General features: G+C 41.4%; 1 protein-coding gene across 3 annotated transcripts in view; it reads left to right on the top strand.

The window, feature by feature from the left end:
* Positions 1 to 12292, top strand: part of LOC126162574 (axin) — a 265930-nt gene extending 253638 nt beyond the window's left edge. For all 3 annotated transcript variants that reach the window (XM_049919166.1, XM_049919167.1, XM_049919165.1), the window contains one exon: positions 10277 to 12292. In XM_049919166.1, the coding sequence (XP_049775123.1) occupies positions 10277 to 10403 (127 nt within the window). In that variant the 3' untranslated portion in view covers positions 10404 to 12292. The remainder of the gene's footprint in view (positions 1 to 10276) is intronic.
* The last annotated feature ends 982 nt before the right edge of the window (positions 12293 to 13274 follow it).

Below are 13274 nucleotides of genomic sequence, written 5' to 3'. Positions count from 1 at the left end.
TGTAGCCCTCTTGGACTCGACCTTTGTTAGTCTTGTCCTTCACCCACCTGTCCCCTTCCCTGTTCCCAGTCTACAGCCCTTCTAGTCCACAAGGACACCCACAGTCTTATTACTTTTCTCTTTTGCCACCACCCCTCCACCCCCAGCCCCGCATCCTCAATCTAACCTCCCGACTGCACATAAGTATCTTACCCTCTCTCCATCTCATACCTGTATGCTTGCACAAGCAGCACTTCACCGTCCCCAACCCGTACCCTGTTTTCCCTCCCAAGTCGCCTCCTTATCCCCGCCACCCAGACTGCTTCTCCTCAGTGGCAGCTCACACTCGATTCCATTGGTGGGACCCAGATAAAAAGTTAGTAAACTTTATAATGGAATTGTTCTGAAGTGTTCATAATTAAACTTAATTTATGTCATACTGCATAAACGTATTCTAAAGATAGTAAATATGGTAAATGTCCTGTATTGTGTAACTGGGGGAGGAAGCATGTAACTTCTTCCCCAATGGGAATGCCCCAGAGAGCCAATATAGGGGGCCCTCCTGGCCTTTGCCAAATGGCCAAGAGCAAAAACTCTGGGAAAAACCTTTACTAGGAATGGTTTCATGCACATTTTACCCAACTGGCGTGTTAACTAATGAGGTCTCTATCCCAATATGATACTCACACAGCAGTTTGCATGTCTGTTCTTTTGACTGGCAAACATATTGATTACTCTGTTGCTGATGTTTGGAATTTCACTGATTTCCTCCTTGTGGATGGAAAAAACCACCAGTGATTTCAGCCTTTCCTGACCCATACTGTTCCTGAGGAAGGTTTTAATTATTTTTAAAGTACTGAAACTGCGCTCTGCTTATGCTGTTGAAACAGATGTAGTTAGTGCAATTTGCAATGTTTTGTAGACTTCAGTGAACAATAGTTCAAAGGAATGTTTCAGAAGAAAGGTGAATGGCTCACAAACTGATGTAATGTCGTTAAACATATCACTGGAATAAATAACTGACAGTTAAATTTTCAATTTATCATTGAAAATAAAGGGATTGTAACTTAATGAAAATTTATTGACTAAAGTGGCTGGGAAATGTTCTTTGAAAGAAGTGAACATTTTTGGAGCAATAATTTCGAAGCTGCTGAGTATATGAGAGTTTTGGAATCTTCCTTTCAGATGATTGGTCACACTGCCACAAACGTCTTTAGAATCTACTGTCAGATTAGGTACATTGCTATATTCACAACATTTTCTTCAAGGAGCAAAACATTCATCGTCAGAAACTCGATACTTTTCAATGTTCTCTTGTATTTCAGAAACCGCTGACTCAAAACGACATAATGCATTGGATATAGTCATGGCATTTGTAGTCTGCATCTGAACTGTGTTGTACAAAATATCAACGTTTCGTGAGCGTGTAGAAAAAATATAGACTGAACAAAAAGTTTGGATTGTGAAGTAAATTTCTTAAAGCAATTGCTTCTCTTATGGTAATACACTCCTGGAAATTGAAATAACACCGTGAATTCATTGTCCCAGGAAGGGGAAGCTTTATTGACACATTCCTGGGGTCAGATACATCACATGATCACACTGACAGAACCACAGGCACATAGACACAGGCAACAGAGCATGCACAATGTCGGCACTAGTACAGTGTACATCCACCTTTCGCAGCAATGCAGGCTGCTATTCTCCCATGGAGACGATCGTAGAGATGCTGGATGTAGTCCTGTGGAACGGCTTGCCATGCCATTTCCACCTGGCGCCTCAGTTGGACCAGCGTTCGTGCTGGACGTGCAGACCGCGTGAGACGACGCTCTATCCAGTCCCAAACATGCTCAATGGGGGACGGATCCGGAGATCTTGCTGGCCAGGGTAGTTGACTTACACCTTCTAGAGCACGTTGGGTGGCACGGGATACATGCGGACGTGCATTGTCCTGTTGGAACAGCAAGTTCCCTTGCCGGTCTAGGAATGGTAGAACGATGGGTTCGATGACGGTTTGGATGTACCGTGCACTATTCAGTGTCCCCTTGACGATCACCAGTGGTGTACGGCCAGTGTAGGAGATCGCTCCCCACACCATGATGCCGGGTGTTGGCCCTGTGTGCCTCGGTCGTATGCAGTCCTTATTGTGACGCTCACCTGCACGGCGCCAAACACGCATACGACCATCATTGGCACCAAGGCAGAAGCGACTCTCATCGCTGAAGATGACACGTCTCCATTCGTCCCTCCATTCACGCCTGTCGTGACACCACTGGAGGCGGGCTGCACGATGTGAGGCGTGAGCGGAAGACGGCCTAACGGTGTGCGGGACCGTAGCCCAGCTTCATGGAGACGGTTGCAAATGGTCCTCGCCGATACCCCAGGAGCAACAGTGTCCCTAATTTGCTGGGAAGTGGCGGTGCGGTCCCATACGGCACTGCGTAGGATCCTATGGTCTTGGCGTGCATCTGTGCGTCGCTGCGGTCCGGTCCCAGGTCGACGGGCACGTGCACCTTCCGCCAACCACTGGCGACAACATCGATGTACTGTGGAGACCTCACGCCCCACGTGTTGAGCAATTCGGCGGTACGTCCACCCGGCCTCCCGCATGCCCACTATACGCCCTCGCTCAAAGTCCGTCAACTGCACATACGGTTCACGTCCACGCTGTCGCGGCATGCTACCAGTGTTAAAGACTGCGATGGAGCTCCGTATGCCACGGCAAACTGGCTGACACTGACGGCGGCGGTGCACAAATGCTGCGCAGCTAGCGCCATTCGACGGCCAACACCGCGGTTCCTGGTGTGTCCGCTGTGCCGTGCATGTGATCATTGCTTGTACAGCCCTCTCGCAGTGTCCGGAGCAAGTATGGTGGGTCTGACACACCGGTGTCAATGTGTTCTTTTTTCCATTTCCAGGAGTGTAGAATCCCAAGAATCTTCTTCTTCAGTCTTATGAAAACATTCCAGTAAGCGTAATTTGTTTCCTTGGACATTAGTTACTAAGTGAGGCTGGAAGTTCAAACTAGTTGAAGAGACTGAAGGAATTCTCTTGTCACATAGTGTTCGTAACAAATCACTTCGCTTAAGCCATGAGGAGAAAAGCATTGTCAATCCAGAAATATTTGTGAACAACCACCTAACAGGTTTTATGTTTTTACTAAAAGCATTCTGAATATCGAAATTCGTTTGTTGCGCATGACAGTGGACATACTTCACATCAAAGTCTATATAAACTGCCACGACTGCTGCACATTACTACTACACCATCACATGCATGGGCAATGAGTTTTTCTAGAACATTGAAAGGTTCCAGACTTCCTTTAAGAACCTCACCAAGCCCGCATGCTGTCCAATCATTAACATTTTCAAACGAAAGGAATCTTTCAACAGATTTCTTTCCCTTAATATTCTGCAGTGTAATGAGAAATTTACTTCCACATGTAATATCTGTTGTTTCCTCTGCCTGCAGAGAAACAAAAGTGGCAGCATTAGTGTCTATCAGTTCTTCAATGTGAACTTGATACATACAGTCTAAAACTTCATTTTGTATCCTGTGTGACATATACTTACATACAGAGATACTAGAACTGCTTCAGGGGTCATCTAACACACTGTCAAGATTTCCTAGAAGAGATAAAACATCTAAAAAATTGCCAGGGTTTGCTGATTCCCACTTTTCATAGGAGTTCCACAAAACATTAAGCACTCTACTATTCTGTTTGATGTGTGTCTATTCTTCATAAGTAATTCATTATGTTTCTGAATTGGCATTTTATACGTGGAATCAATCTGATCAGCAATGTCTTATGCCAAACATTTTGTATTTACAAACATTTTATAAATGTTGTCCACTTTCTTTGTTTCTTAATTCGTTCACTTAAATGCTTAGATCCTTATAGCCGACTGTTGTCCACAATCCTAGATTACCAAATAACACACAATAGAAACAAAATAATTTTTGTTTCTCTTCACTCACTGTTAACCAAAACTTTTTACAGAATCATGTGTTGCAGAAAGTTCACTTCTTAATCCATTGAGTTGAGGCATCAAGAAATCTGTTGGTTGATATGAACCTAACCACTTGATTTCCAGCTTCTCTTCCATTCTTCCATACTTAATAAATGAAAGGGCTTTTTAAGCAAAGTTGATGGGGGTGGGAGGGTGGGAATGAATGCAGTAAAGCATGTGTCAACAGCTACAGCTGGGTGCTGAGGGGCCAAGGTGGCTGCCTCCAGACATCATGAAGACTTTTGGACAGGTGGTATGGGTAGGAGAGTGGGAACGCAGCGGGGTTTGCTGCGGCTTGGGAAAAGAGTGGTGTGGGTGAGGTGGTCTGTCCACCGGACCCACTGGAGCTGATCCTTAGCTGCACTAGAGCAAGGACTGAGGTGGAGAAAGGTAAGCAGCTGGTCACATCACAGCAACTGCAGTTTTAGGAGCTGGGGGTGTGGGGGGATGAGGACCGTCTGCCACTGGCCACACGTCATGGCTGGGGTGTGGGGAAAGAGGGCTACACATGCAGTGGCCCATCCACCAGGGCCCGTGCTTGCTGCCTGGCAGCTATGCTCTGGCAAGGGGTGAGGAAGAGAAGGGAAAACCAGTTGGTTACATCACTGTCTCTGCAGGCTAGGAGTGTGGGGGAGTACAGGGCTAGGGCCACCTGCTGATGGCCCTCGGCTTTTGATGCATAGGATGTGGAAAGAAAAACTGGTTCATCACTGCAGAATGATACACTTTGTATGTGTCTGCAACAGAGAGAAGTGGGCCTGATTATGTGAGATTTCTGTCAGTTATACTAAGCCACAATTGTGTCATATGTGAACTGTTTGATTTAAAACTGGAGAAAATATATCACAAATTTTTTGGTGGGGACAGCTCCTGCTGTCCCTTTAGAATGTGCCATTCCTGCTTCTCCCATCATGTGCAGTTACTCGCAGTCTGGTCGTGGCAGCCAGAGACAGTGGTCATGTGTGCCTGTCTGTGACTAAACATTTCTGCTGCATGGCGAATGATAATCATCCTTTTCATAGCATTGTCATTACATATTTTAATTCATAGATGCATCTCGTAACTGCAACTTACAGAAGAGGTATAGACTCCACAGCCTTCAAAGAGTGCTATCATCATCCACATCTCCTGTTTCACTGTCATTTTCACTGTCTTCACTTTTTTAATTGAAGCCATGTCTCCGGAACTGTTGTCTTCATTGCTATAGTGAATGAACAAACCACATCTCTTCTTCTATAAATCATTACAGGTTTAATCTGCCTAGCAGATCAGATGATGCACAAGGAGCGTTTTGTCAACTTTCGTCAACATTGGTATGAATGATATACGTTACGTAAAGATGAGCTTCATCAGTGTATTCCAGTTTATTATCCTATATATGAAAGTCTGTTATCCAGTGTTTGCAGAGTGGTTAAGAGATGAGGCTTTTAAGGTTTTAAACACCTCTTTGCCCCAAATGTATGGCTTTGCTGATTTAGGTTTCCTTGTATTCCCTAAACAACTAGAAGCCAGGGGCAGCTGTCTTCATTTCCAATCTAAGCTTATACTGAATTCCTGATGACCTCATTGTTACTTTGATGTATGTTGTATCAAGCATAGATGACAGTACTACAGTTTTACTTCTGGAAGAGTCATAGTAGTTACTACAGCACACATAAAATATTAGTTCAGATCAGTAAAACTCTTTAATATTGAACACTAATGTAAGCAGTCCATCTCCACATGAATGACAATATATATTTATGGTAATGTTGCAGAACATAGCAACTATGTATTACTTCTAGTGGTGCTGGATGACAGTCACATATCACTGTTCATTTAACTATAAACTTCATTACACAGTTCTGACTAGTGATATTAACTAGAGCTCTGACATAAGTAGACTTCCAGCAGTGGCACTGCTCAGAACCTCGTGATGGTGTGTCTCGACTGACGTCTCTGATTCGTGGCTGTGTCTGGCGGTAGCTGCCTTTTGCTTGTGGCTCCATCGAGGGTTACTAACTTTAACCTGGGACCTCGGATGGCGCCACATTTCTGCTTCCCAGTCCCCACCCACAAACTGTAGTTGTGTAGTGCTGGTTCACTTGATGACAACAGGGTGGAGAGAGGGAGGACTGAACTTCAGACGTCGATGAGGAGACAGGGACTTAAGTGATGGCCAATAGCAGCTCCCTGTCTGCACCCTGGTATCCACCTTGCAAGTGACCAGTAACACCACCCAAAAAACTGGCCTGAGAGTGCACACTCACATCCAGGGACTAGATGCTGTGGTGTGTAGGTGTTGCAGCCCAGAGGAACCTTGAAAGACATAAGACGAATGACCCAACACTTGAGTGATAACACTGTTTTTTGCCATAAACTCTCATCCTGTCGAACAAACTCATTTTGAAATGGCTGCAGAAGATGCAGTATGGTAAGGTGATGACAATTAAACATTCAAATGAATCATTCAGTGTCACCGTTATACTTTGAAAATTGTTGGACGTGATCTGTGGTCTGCTGTCCAAGACGAGGATCTCGAGAAGGCATTTGACACAAAAAGTAGAGGACAAAGCCAAGACAGTACTAGCAAATGTGGTGGCTGTCATGGGGATCACAAAGGAAAATTTACTGTGCACGTCTACCACCAACCACCGTCATGTGTTCCAGAATGGAGCCGCAAAATCAATGTGTGTGCATTGCCAACATGGCCACTGAAAAAAGTATTGCAGCGGAGCGGAGTGGCTCCACACAAACAATACTACAAAAGGTCATTTGTTGAATTTGGGCAGGTTGCCCTTCCAATTATAATGACATTGGGCAGGTTGCTTTGTGCAGACTATGCCCCAATGACCTTGATGCAACAGTGACAAAACTTCCAGTTGGTGGGAATGGAGAATCTCAACCTGTGCATTGTCATTCTCAGTATGCAGCAGTAGAGCACCTGACTACATGGATATGGCAAGACAATGCGAATAATAGCGATGTGCCACCGGGTGGGCAACTTCTTTCAAACTACATGCCCACCCATGGCATATGTATTGCAAAACTATCTCAAGAGCTGTGGAGGAAGCAGTTGCTACAATAATATATCTAAAGCCAAGAGGAAAAGTTTGGAGAATTTCAATATCTTAGGTATCAATTTGATAACATGATTCCTCAGCCTGCAGGCTTTCTCGGTGTGTTTCAGCTATGAAATTTTCTTGGGTTATCAACCGAGTGACATCGTCACCTTGTTGCCATGTTTCAATGGATTTGATGGCTACGGAATCCATTGAAATGTTGTGACAAAACGGTGGTGCCACTCTGCTGATAACCCGAGAAGATTTCGCTTGAAGATGATGGGTATGGTATTAATTGAAAAGTTGTGACAAGATGATGATGCCACTCAGCTGATAACCCGAGAAGATTTCATGGATGATTCCTCAGACAAATCAAACATCATATTAGGACCGACCGGTAACAAAGACGACAAGCCTGCATTTGAATGTTGTGCAGTGGGCATGTACAGCAAATTGTACTGATAATTAGAAGTAAAAGAGCCCAGTGTTACAAATTTTGCACTGTCCACAGTGAGACAGGATTGAGCAAAGCCGTTAAAGGCCAGTGATCTGTAATCAAATAGAACTTTCAACCATACAAATATTGATGGAACTTGGTAACACCATAGATAGTGATGAGTGCCTGTTTTTCAAGTTGATTGTAATTGCACTGTGCGTTGTTGAACATTTTCAAGGCAAATGCAGTGTACATGTCAGATGAACCAGTTCTGTGGGAGAAACATTTCCAGCCCTGTAAGAAGCTGCATCCATAGCTAAACCAACAGGCTTCGCTGGATCAAAATGAATCGGACAAAAATGACTTCTGGCTGTTAACTGCTGAAATGTGTCCCGACATTTTTCGAACCACACAAAGAGAACACCTTTCAGGTGCAACTGGTTCAGTGGAGCACTAATTTGCACAGCATTTGCAGTAAACTTGATGTAATATCTTAATTTCTTCGTGATGTTTCCTTTATGTTACAGGGTCCAGCAATTCTTTAATTGCAGACAAGTGCTAATGAGCTGGATGAATTCTCTGTGCATTAACACTTTATGTGACAACGAAGAACAACATTGGGCCCAGGAAACCTGCCATTTATGGTGTTTTTTAAAGTGTTCTTGGCAGATGTGTAACTGATGTATCTTCATGCTAAAAAGGGCCAAGCTTCAAAATTTATTTTTCATATTTACACCAGTTCTTTGATAGACTACAAATTTTAAAATATGATGTCAGAAAGTATAATCATTTTCCCAAGAAAACATTTCTTGCTCACTTGACAAACATGACATATTTGTAGTAGAATTATAGGAAAATGTGAAACATATAGAGACATGCACAACATTATGTCAGTGTCATCATATGGCTCAGCTCACAACAGCAGCTGTTATGTTCGTTAATGTTTCTTTCGAAATAAGTCTAGAAATTGACAACAGAAGGCACTACCAGTCAGAGCTTAAGTCACAAGATGGCCATACATGTTCTCATACGAAATGAGTCCAATTTTCAAATGATAGGCGGCCTGCATGTCTTAGAAAATTGCAACCCTGTACTCGGGTGCCGTCTTTTTAATACAGTGTTGCAACCCGACCTCTGCTCAGACTTGGTCCCCAAAGTGTAAATCATATGTCGTAATTATTCAAGTTCTTTTGGTTAACCTTTAAGCTATCCTCAGTGGGTGCTTTTGAAACACTCTAAATTTGCAAATGTTCAGCAGGAATAAGATCCACGTCAAACATATCATCCAGATAGTTGGTACAGGAAAGGACTTTTGCTATTAATTGTTCCAGGAAATGTTGAAAAATAGCAGCATCTGAAGCACTTCTGAATAGTAGCCATTGGAAATGGAACAATCCAAGGTGACTATTGATCATCAAATACCACTTGGACAGCTCATCCAGCGGTAAATGTAAATATGCCTCACATAAATCAGTCTTCAAAAAGAATCTGCCCTGTCCCGAATATGTCCATTAATTCATGTGGCCATGGGAGAGGAAATGAATCCACAACAGTTTGAGGGTTTACCACAACTCTGAAATCAGCACACAGACATAAACCTCCTGACGGCTTTTTAAGTATAACCTAAGGGGTTGTCCACTGGCTTGCAGGAACAGGTTATATCACCCCATTGTCTTGTTACAGTTCCTGAGCAATCTGTTCACATATAGCACAGTGGCAGGCTTGTAGGAAATAGATGGAGCCTCAAAATCAACTTCAGTTGTGTTTACAGTATTTAAAAACTACAACTGACAGAACTGTTTTCAGATCCGGACCTGGCAAGTTTTGGATACTAGCGCATGTCTGACTCATTTTCCCTTATTGTGTCACATAATGTAACATCACTATAACTTTGTCCGCAAGAACACTTGAACGTGCAGTGCCTTGTTAGCACTTGAAATTCAGCAATCCACTGTTTTAATGACTGTTCTGGGTGCTTCTTCAGGCAAAAACATTCAAATCTTGCCACAGTGACATGAATCTGTGCCTTGTAATGCTCATCAATTTTTCTAAACAGTTCTTTATAATAAATGTCTTCAGACAAAATTTGGGAAATATCTATAAACACAACATAATTATGCCTTACCTTTAACGTGTGTGCAGTGATGTGGGCTTCCACTTGAGTGCAATATTTGGATCAGTCTTCTCTGTTGCTGTTAAACTGGCAAAATTTAGGCTCACTAACCAATTGTGGTACTGCTTCTTGCCACAGTAACTTGGTCATTTGTTGGACATGGAGCAGCACTCGTACTACAGTCTTTAACTATAAACTTTGGTACACAGTTCTGCCTAGTGATACTAGCTCAGTGCCAGATCTGAGCTATCATGATGCTGCTGTCGTAGTTGGCTATCACAGAGTGAGGTGAGCGGTGTTGTGCTCTAACATTAATAGACTTCTAGGCAGTAGCAGTGTACAGAATCTCTTGAGGACGCTTCTTAGATGACATTGTTGCTGGGTTTGACAGTGACTGTCTTTAGCTTGTGGTTCCTTGATGAGAAATCAGCTGGGACCTAACTCATCGGAATGACGTTTGTCAGTTATATTGACAGTAATTTCGAACCTTACTTTCATTTGTGTGGAACTAGTTCCGCACCACAGGTGTTTTGATCAGTGTATTTAGATATTTCTGGTCACTTATTACAGTGTCTGAAGGTGGAAATAATTTTAGATTTGGTTTTAGTAAACCATATCAAGTTACATAGTGGTTTCCTAAAAGCAAAAAAGCATTTATGTCCATTGTGCATACAAGTAATTCAGTATTCTTTTCCAGGTATTTCTTTAAGACGGAGTGTGAAGATCTGGACATGAAAGTCATTCAGGAGGAAATCATGGATGATAATGACATCCTTCCATTGTGGGAAGGGAAAGTGATGGCTCAGGTGAAGCCAGTAGAGTGAGCCATGTGACAAATTAAGGCATGGAAGGCTGTTTTTCTCTGTGTTTTGGGGATTTTTATCATCATCACATGTATACATTGCTGTCATTCATTTGACTTGCAGCCAACAGGTTACTGACTTATACATATTATGTGATCTCATCTTCCTTTGTTTTAACAATATGTTGCAGTGTGTATCATTTGTACCATAAGTGAAATACCAAATAGTACAATATTACTTTTGATTCAGACACGAGCCTTCATTGCCTTAATATTGGCCCATTGTCCTTTGTGTTCCATGTGGACTTATCGTGTGAAGCTTGTGCCTTGTCATTAAGTACTTTATGTATAAAAAAGAAGTTAGTGTTCCTGTAATAATATGAGCTAAAAAATAATTTTTGAAAATTATGGATTGCAAAGAGACAGTTGTGATGTCTAGTGTTTTGTTGATGCTTTGAATGTGTGCTTATTTTATGGTGTACCAGGTGGAAAGGCCATTGTGTCCCAAGAACATTTTATGAATGGCCATATTGAAGAGTGTGTAAACATGTACTGGGACATTAGTCTCTCTTAACTTCGTTTTGGCTGAATGGCAGCTTCTGTTTGAAGAAAAGCACACAAATTAAGAATGTTGTGTGAAACGTTGTAATTATTTCTATATCATATAGGTATAAGAATTTAAAATACCTCATACTGTTTGCACGTTGAAGTATTTGTGCAACTGTTTTTTTTTTTTTAATTATTGTTACATTACTGTACCCTTCCTTCAAACCTGAACATTCTTGTACTACTTCAGTTACAGTTTGGATACTGATTTTAACACTTGTTTTCCAGGCCTACACTTCATTTATTCCTTTTGATTTGGAGAATTTATTAGAAAATACTCAGTTGATTTCAATACCTTCTGTTGGTAAATCTGTGGCACAGTTTATATTCCTAAGCCTGATCCATTTATTAAGGTCTCTTGGCAAAAAAGTGCGGCACTAACATTTGTCTAAAGTTGAAATTAAGAAAATTATAGTAAACAGGCTACCAAAGGCGTCACTGACTCTATTTTTATGCCACACGTCATTACTACCGTTAAGTTTTGAAGCAGTGCACCTTTGAGAATTATATTAATGAATATAACAGGACATTTGAGACAGTTGTAGACAGCTATTTTTTTAAATGAAATAAATTTTATACTTTGATACATTTGTTGAGTGTGGTAGGTGGTCAAGAGATCAGCAGATGCAGTTCATTTCATTGTATATTCATCAAGACATAGTAAATATTGCAGTTTGCTCTTATGATGTTTCTCAGACTTCAAGAACAAATGTTAGTGCATTGAGATGTACATTCTGGTGTTAATAACTGTCAGAAATTTGCTCACTGTTGTACTTAAGTATGTACTGTCTGTCTGAATGAGCTGGTCTGCGAAACATAAGAAATTACTATTCCATGACACTGAATTTTTTTAATGTGTTTTTAAAAAAATGCTATATTTAACAGAAATTTTGATTAAAGCATTTAAATGTGAATGGAGTGCATTCCATGCACAAAGCAAAGTGTATTGCATATTGCAATAAGTAAGAGCTGATGTGTACATTTAATAGAATATCTGTTCATGAAGTTCTCAGTAATTTATACATGGTGCAAAAGTTAATACTGTCTAAAAGCTTAATACATGAGTTTCGTATACTGCTGGAATCCATCAGATGTAGTTTGCAGCAGTAAAAGATGTTTCCATTAACATTTTACTACTTCTAAATATGTTTCTTTCTGACACAATAAAGACACCTCCAGGTGAGTCAGTATAATGGCAGTAGACATTAAAAAAAATTCACTAATATTTCAAGACTGGAACTGCACTGAAGTAGAATTGATGAAATACAAATTTGTGTACAAATAAAGACACTCCCTCCATGGTAACACTGCATTAGCAATTATGTTTCTCAATAACTTCCCTTTTTTATCATATTGCTGTATTTGTGATTTTGAAGAGTGACATTGCAGAAGCACAGGCTGTTAATTATGCCTATATTAGCAAATCCAGGTGTCTGAAACCTTCAAAGCTAGTGTTAAATATTGAAAATGTTTTCAGAAATATTACTGTATGTTGTGCTGTTGATTTCTCAAAATATTGAAAGCAAGCCATCTTCTGAAAGTGAAAGTTAGTTGGGTTCCTTTCTCGTGGTGCAAATGTTTTACTGCCAGAAAATTCGAAAATAACTGCTATCACTAAACCAATTAAGATATGAAGACACACATGCAACTACTCTTGGAACATATTTGGCACCTCCATCTGATAAGTGCATTTTTTCAGGAACGATTTTTTAAGTTATTAGTCTCATTATCGATTTATCAGGGAGTGGCCCACTGACAAGTTAGATATTACGCTTTTACAACATTCACTATTTATGAACAGTTTAGCCGCGGTGGCCGAGCGGTTCTAGGCGCTTCAGTCCAGAACCGCGTGGCTGCTGCGGTCGCAGGTTCGAATCCTTCCTCGACCATGGATGTGTGTGATGTCCTTAGTTAGGTTTAAGTAGTTCTAAGTTCTAGGGGACTGATTACCTCAGATGTTAAGTTCCATGGTGCTCAGAGCCATTTTTTTTTTTTAACAGTTTACGACAACAAAGGTATAGGATCTGGTTTCTGGAAGAGGAGAGCCTTTACATTTCAGTACCAATAACAATGATTCTCCTTTGTAAGGGAAAGAAAGATTGCTACTTAGCATAAAGATGACACTTTAAGTTGCAGATAGGCACGATTAGAAAGACACTTACACATATAGATTTCAGCCACAGCCTTCGTCAGAAAAGTAAAAAGAAACACGTACACTGTCATTCATACAAACAACCACACCTCACACACACGACTGCCATCTGTGACAGCATGGCCCAACTTTTTG

Source organism: Schistocerca cancellata, chromosome 2, assembly GCF_023864275.1.
Source record: "Schistocerca cancellata isolate TAMUIC-IGC-003103 chromosome 2, iqSchCanc2.1, whole genome shotgun sequence".
NCBI lineage: Eukaryota > Metazoa > Arthropoda > Insecta > Orthoptera > Acrididae > Schistocerca > Schistocerca cancellata.
Note: the sequence above shows the minus strand (reverse complement) of the source record. Positions and strands in the feature narration are given on the sequence as shown.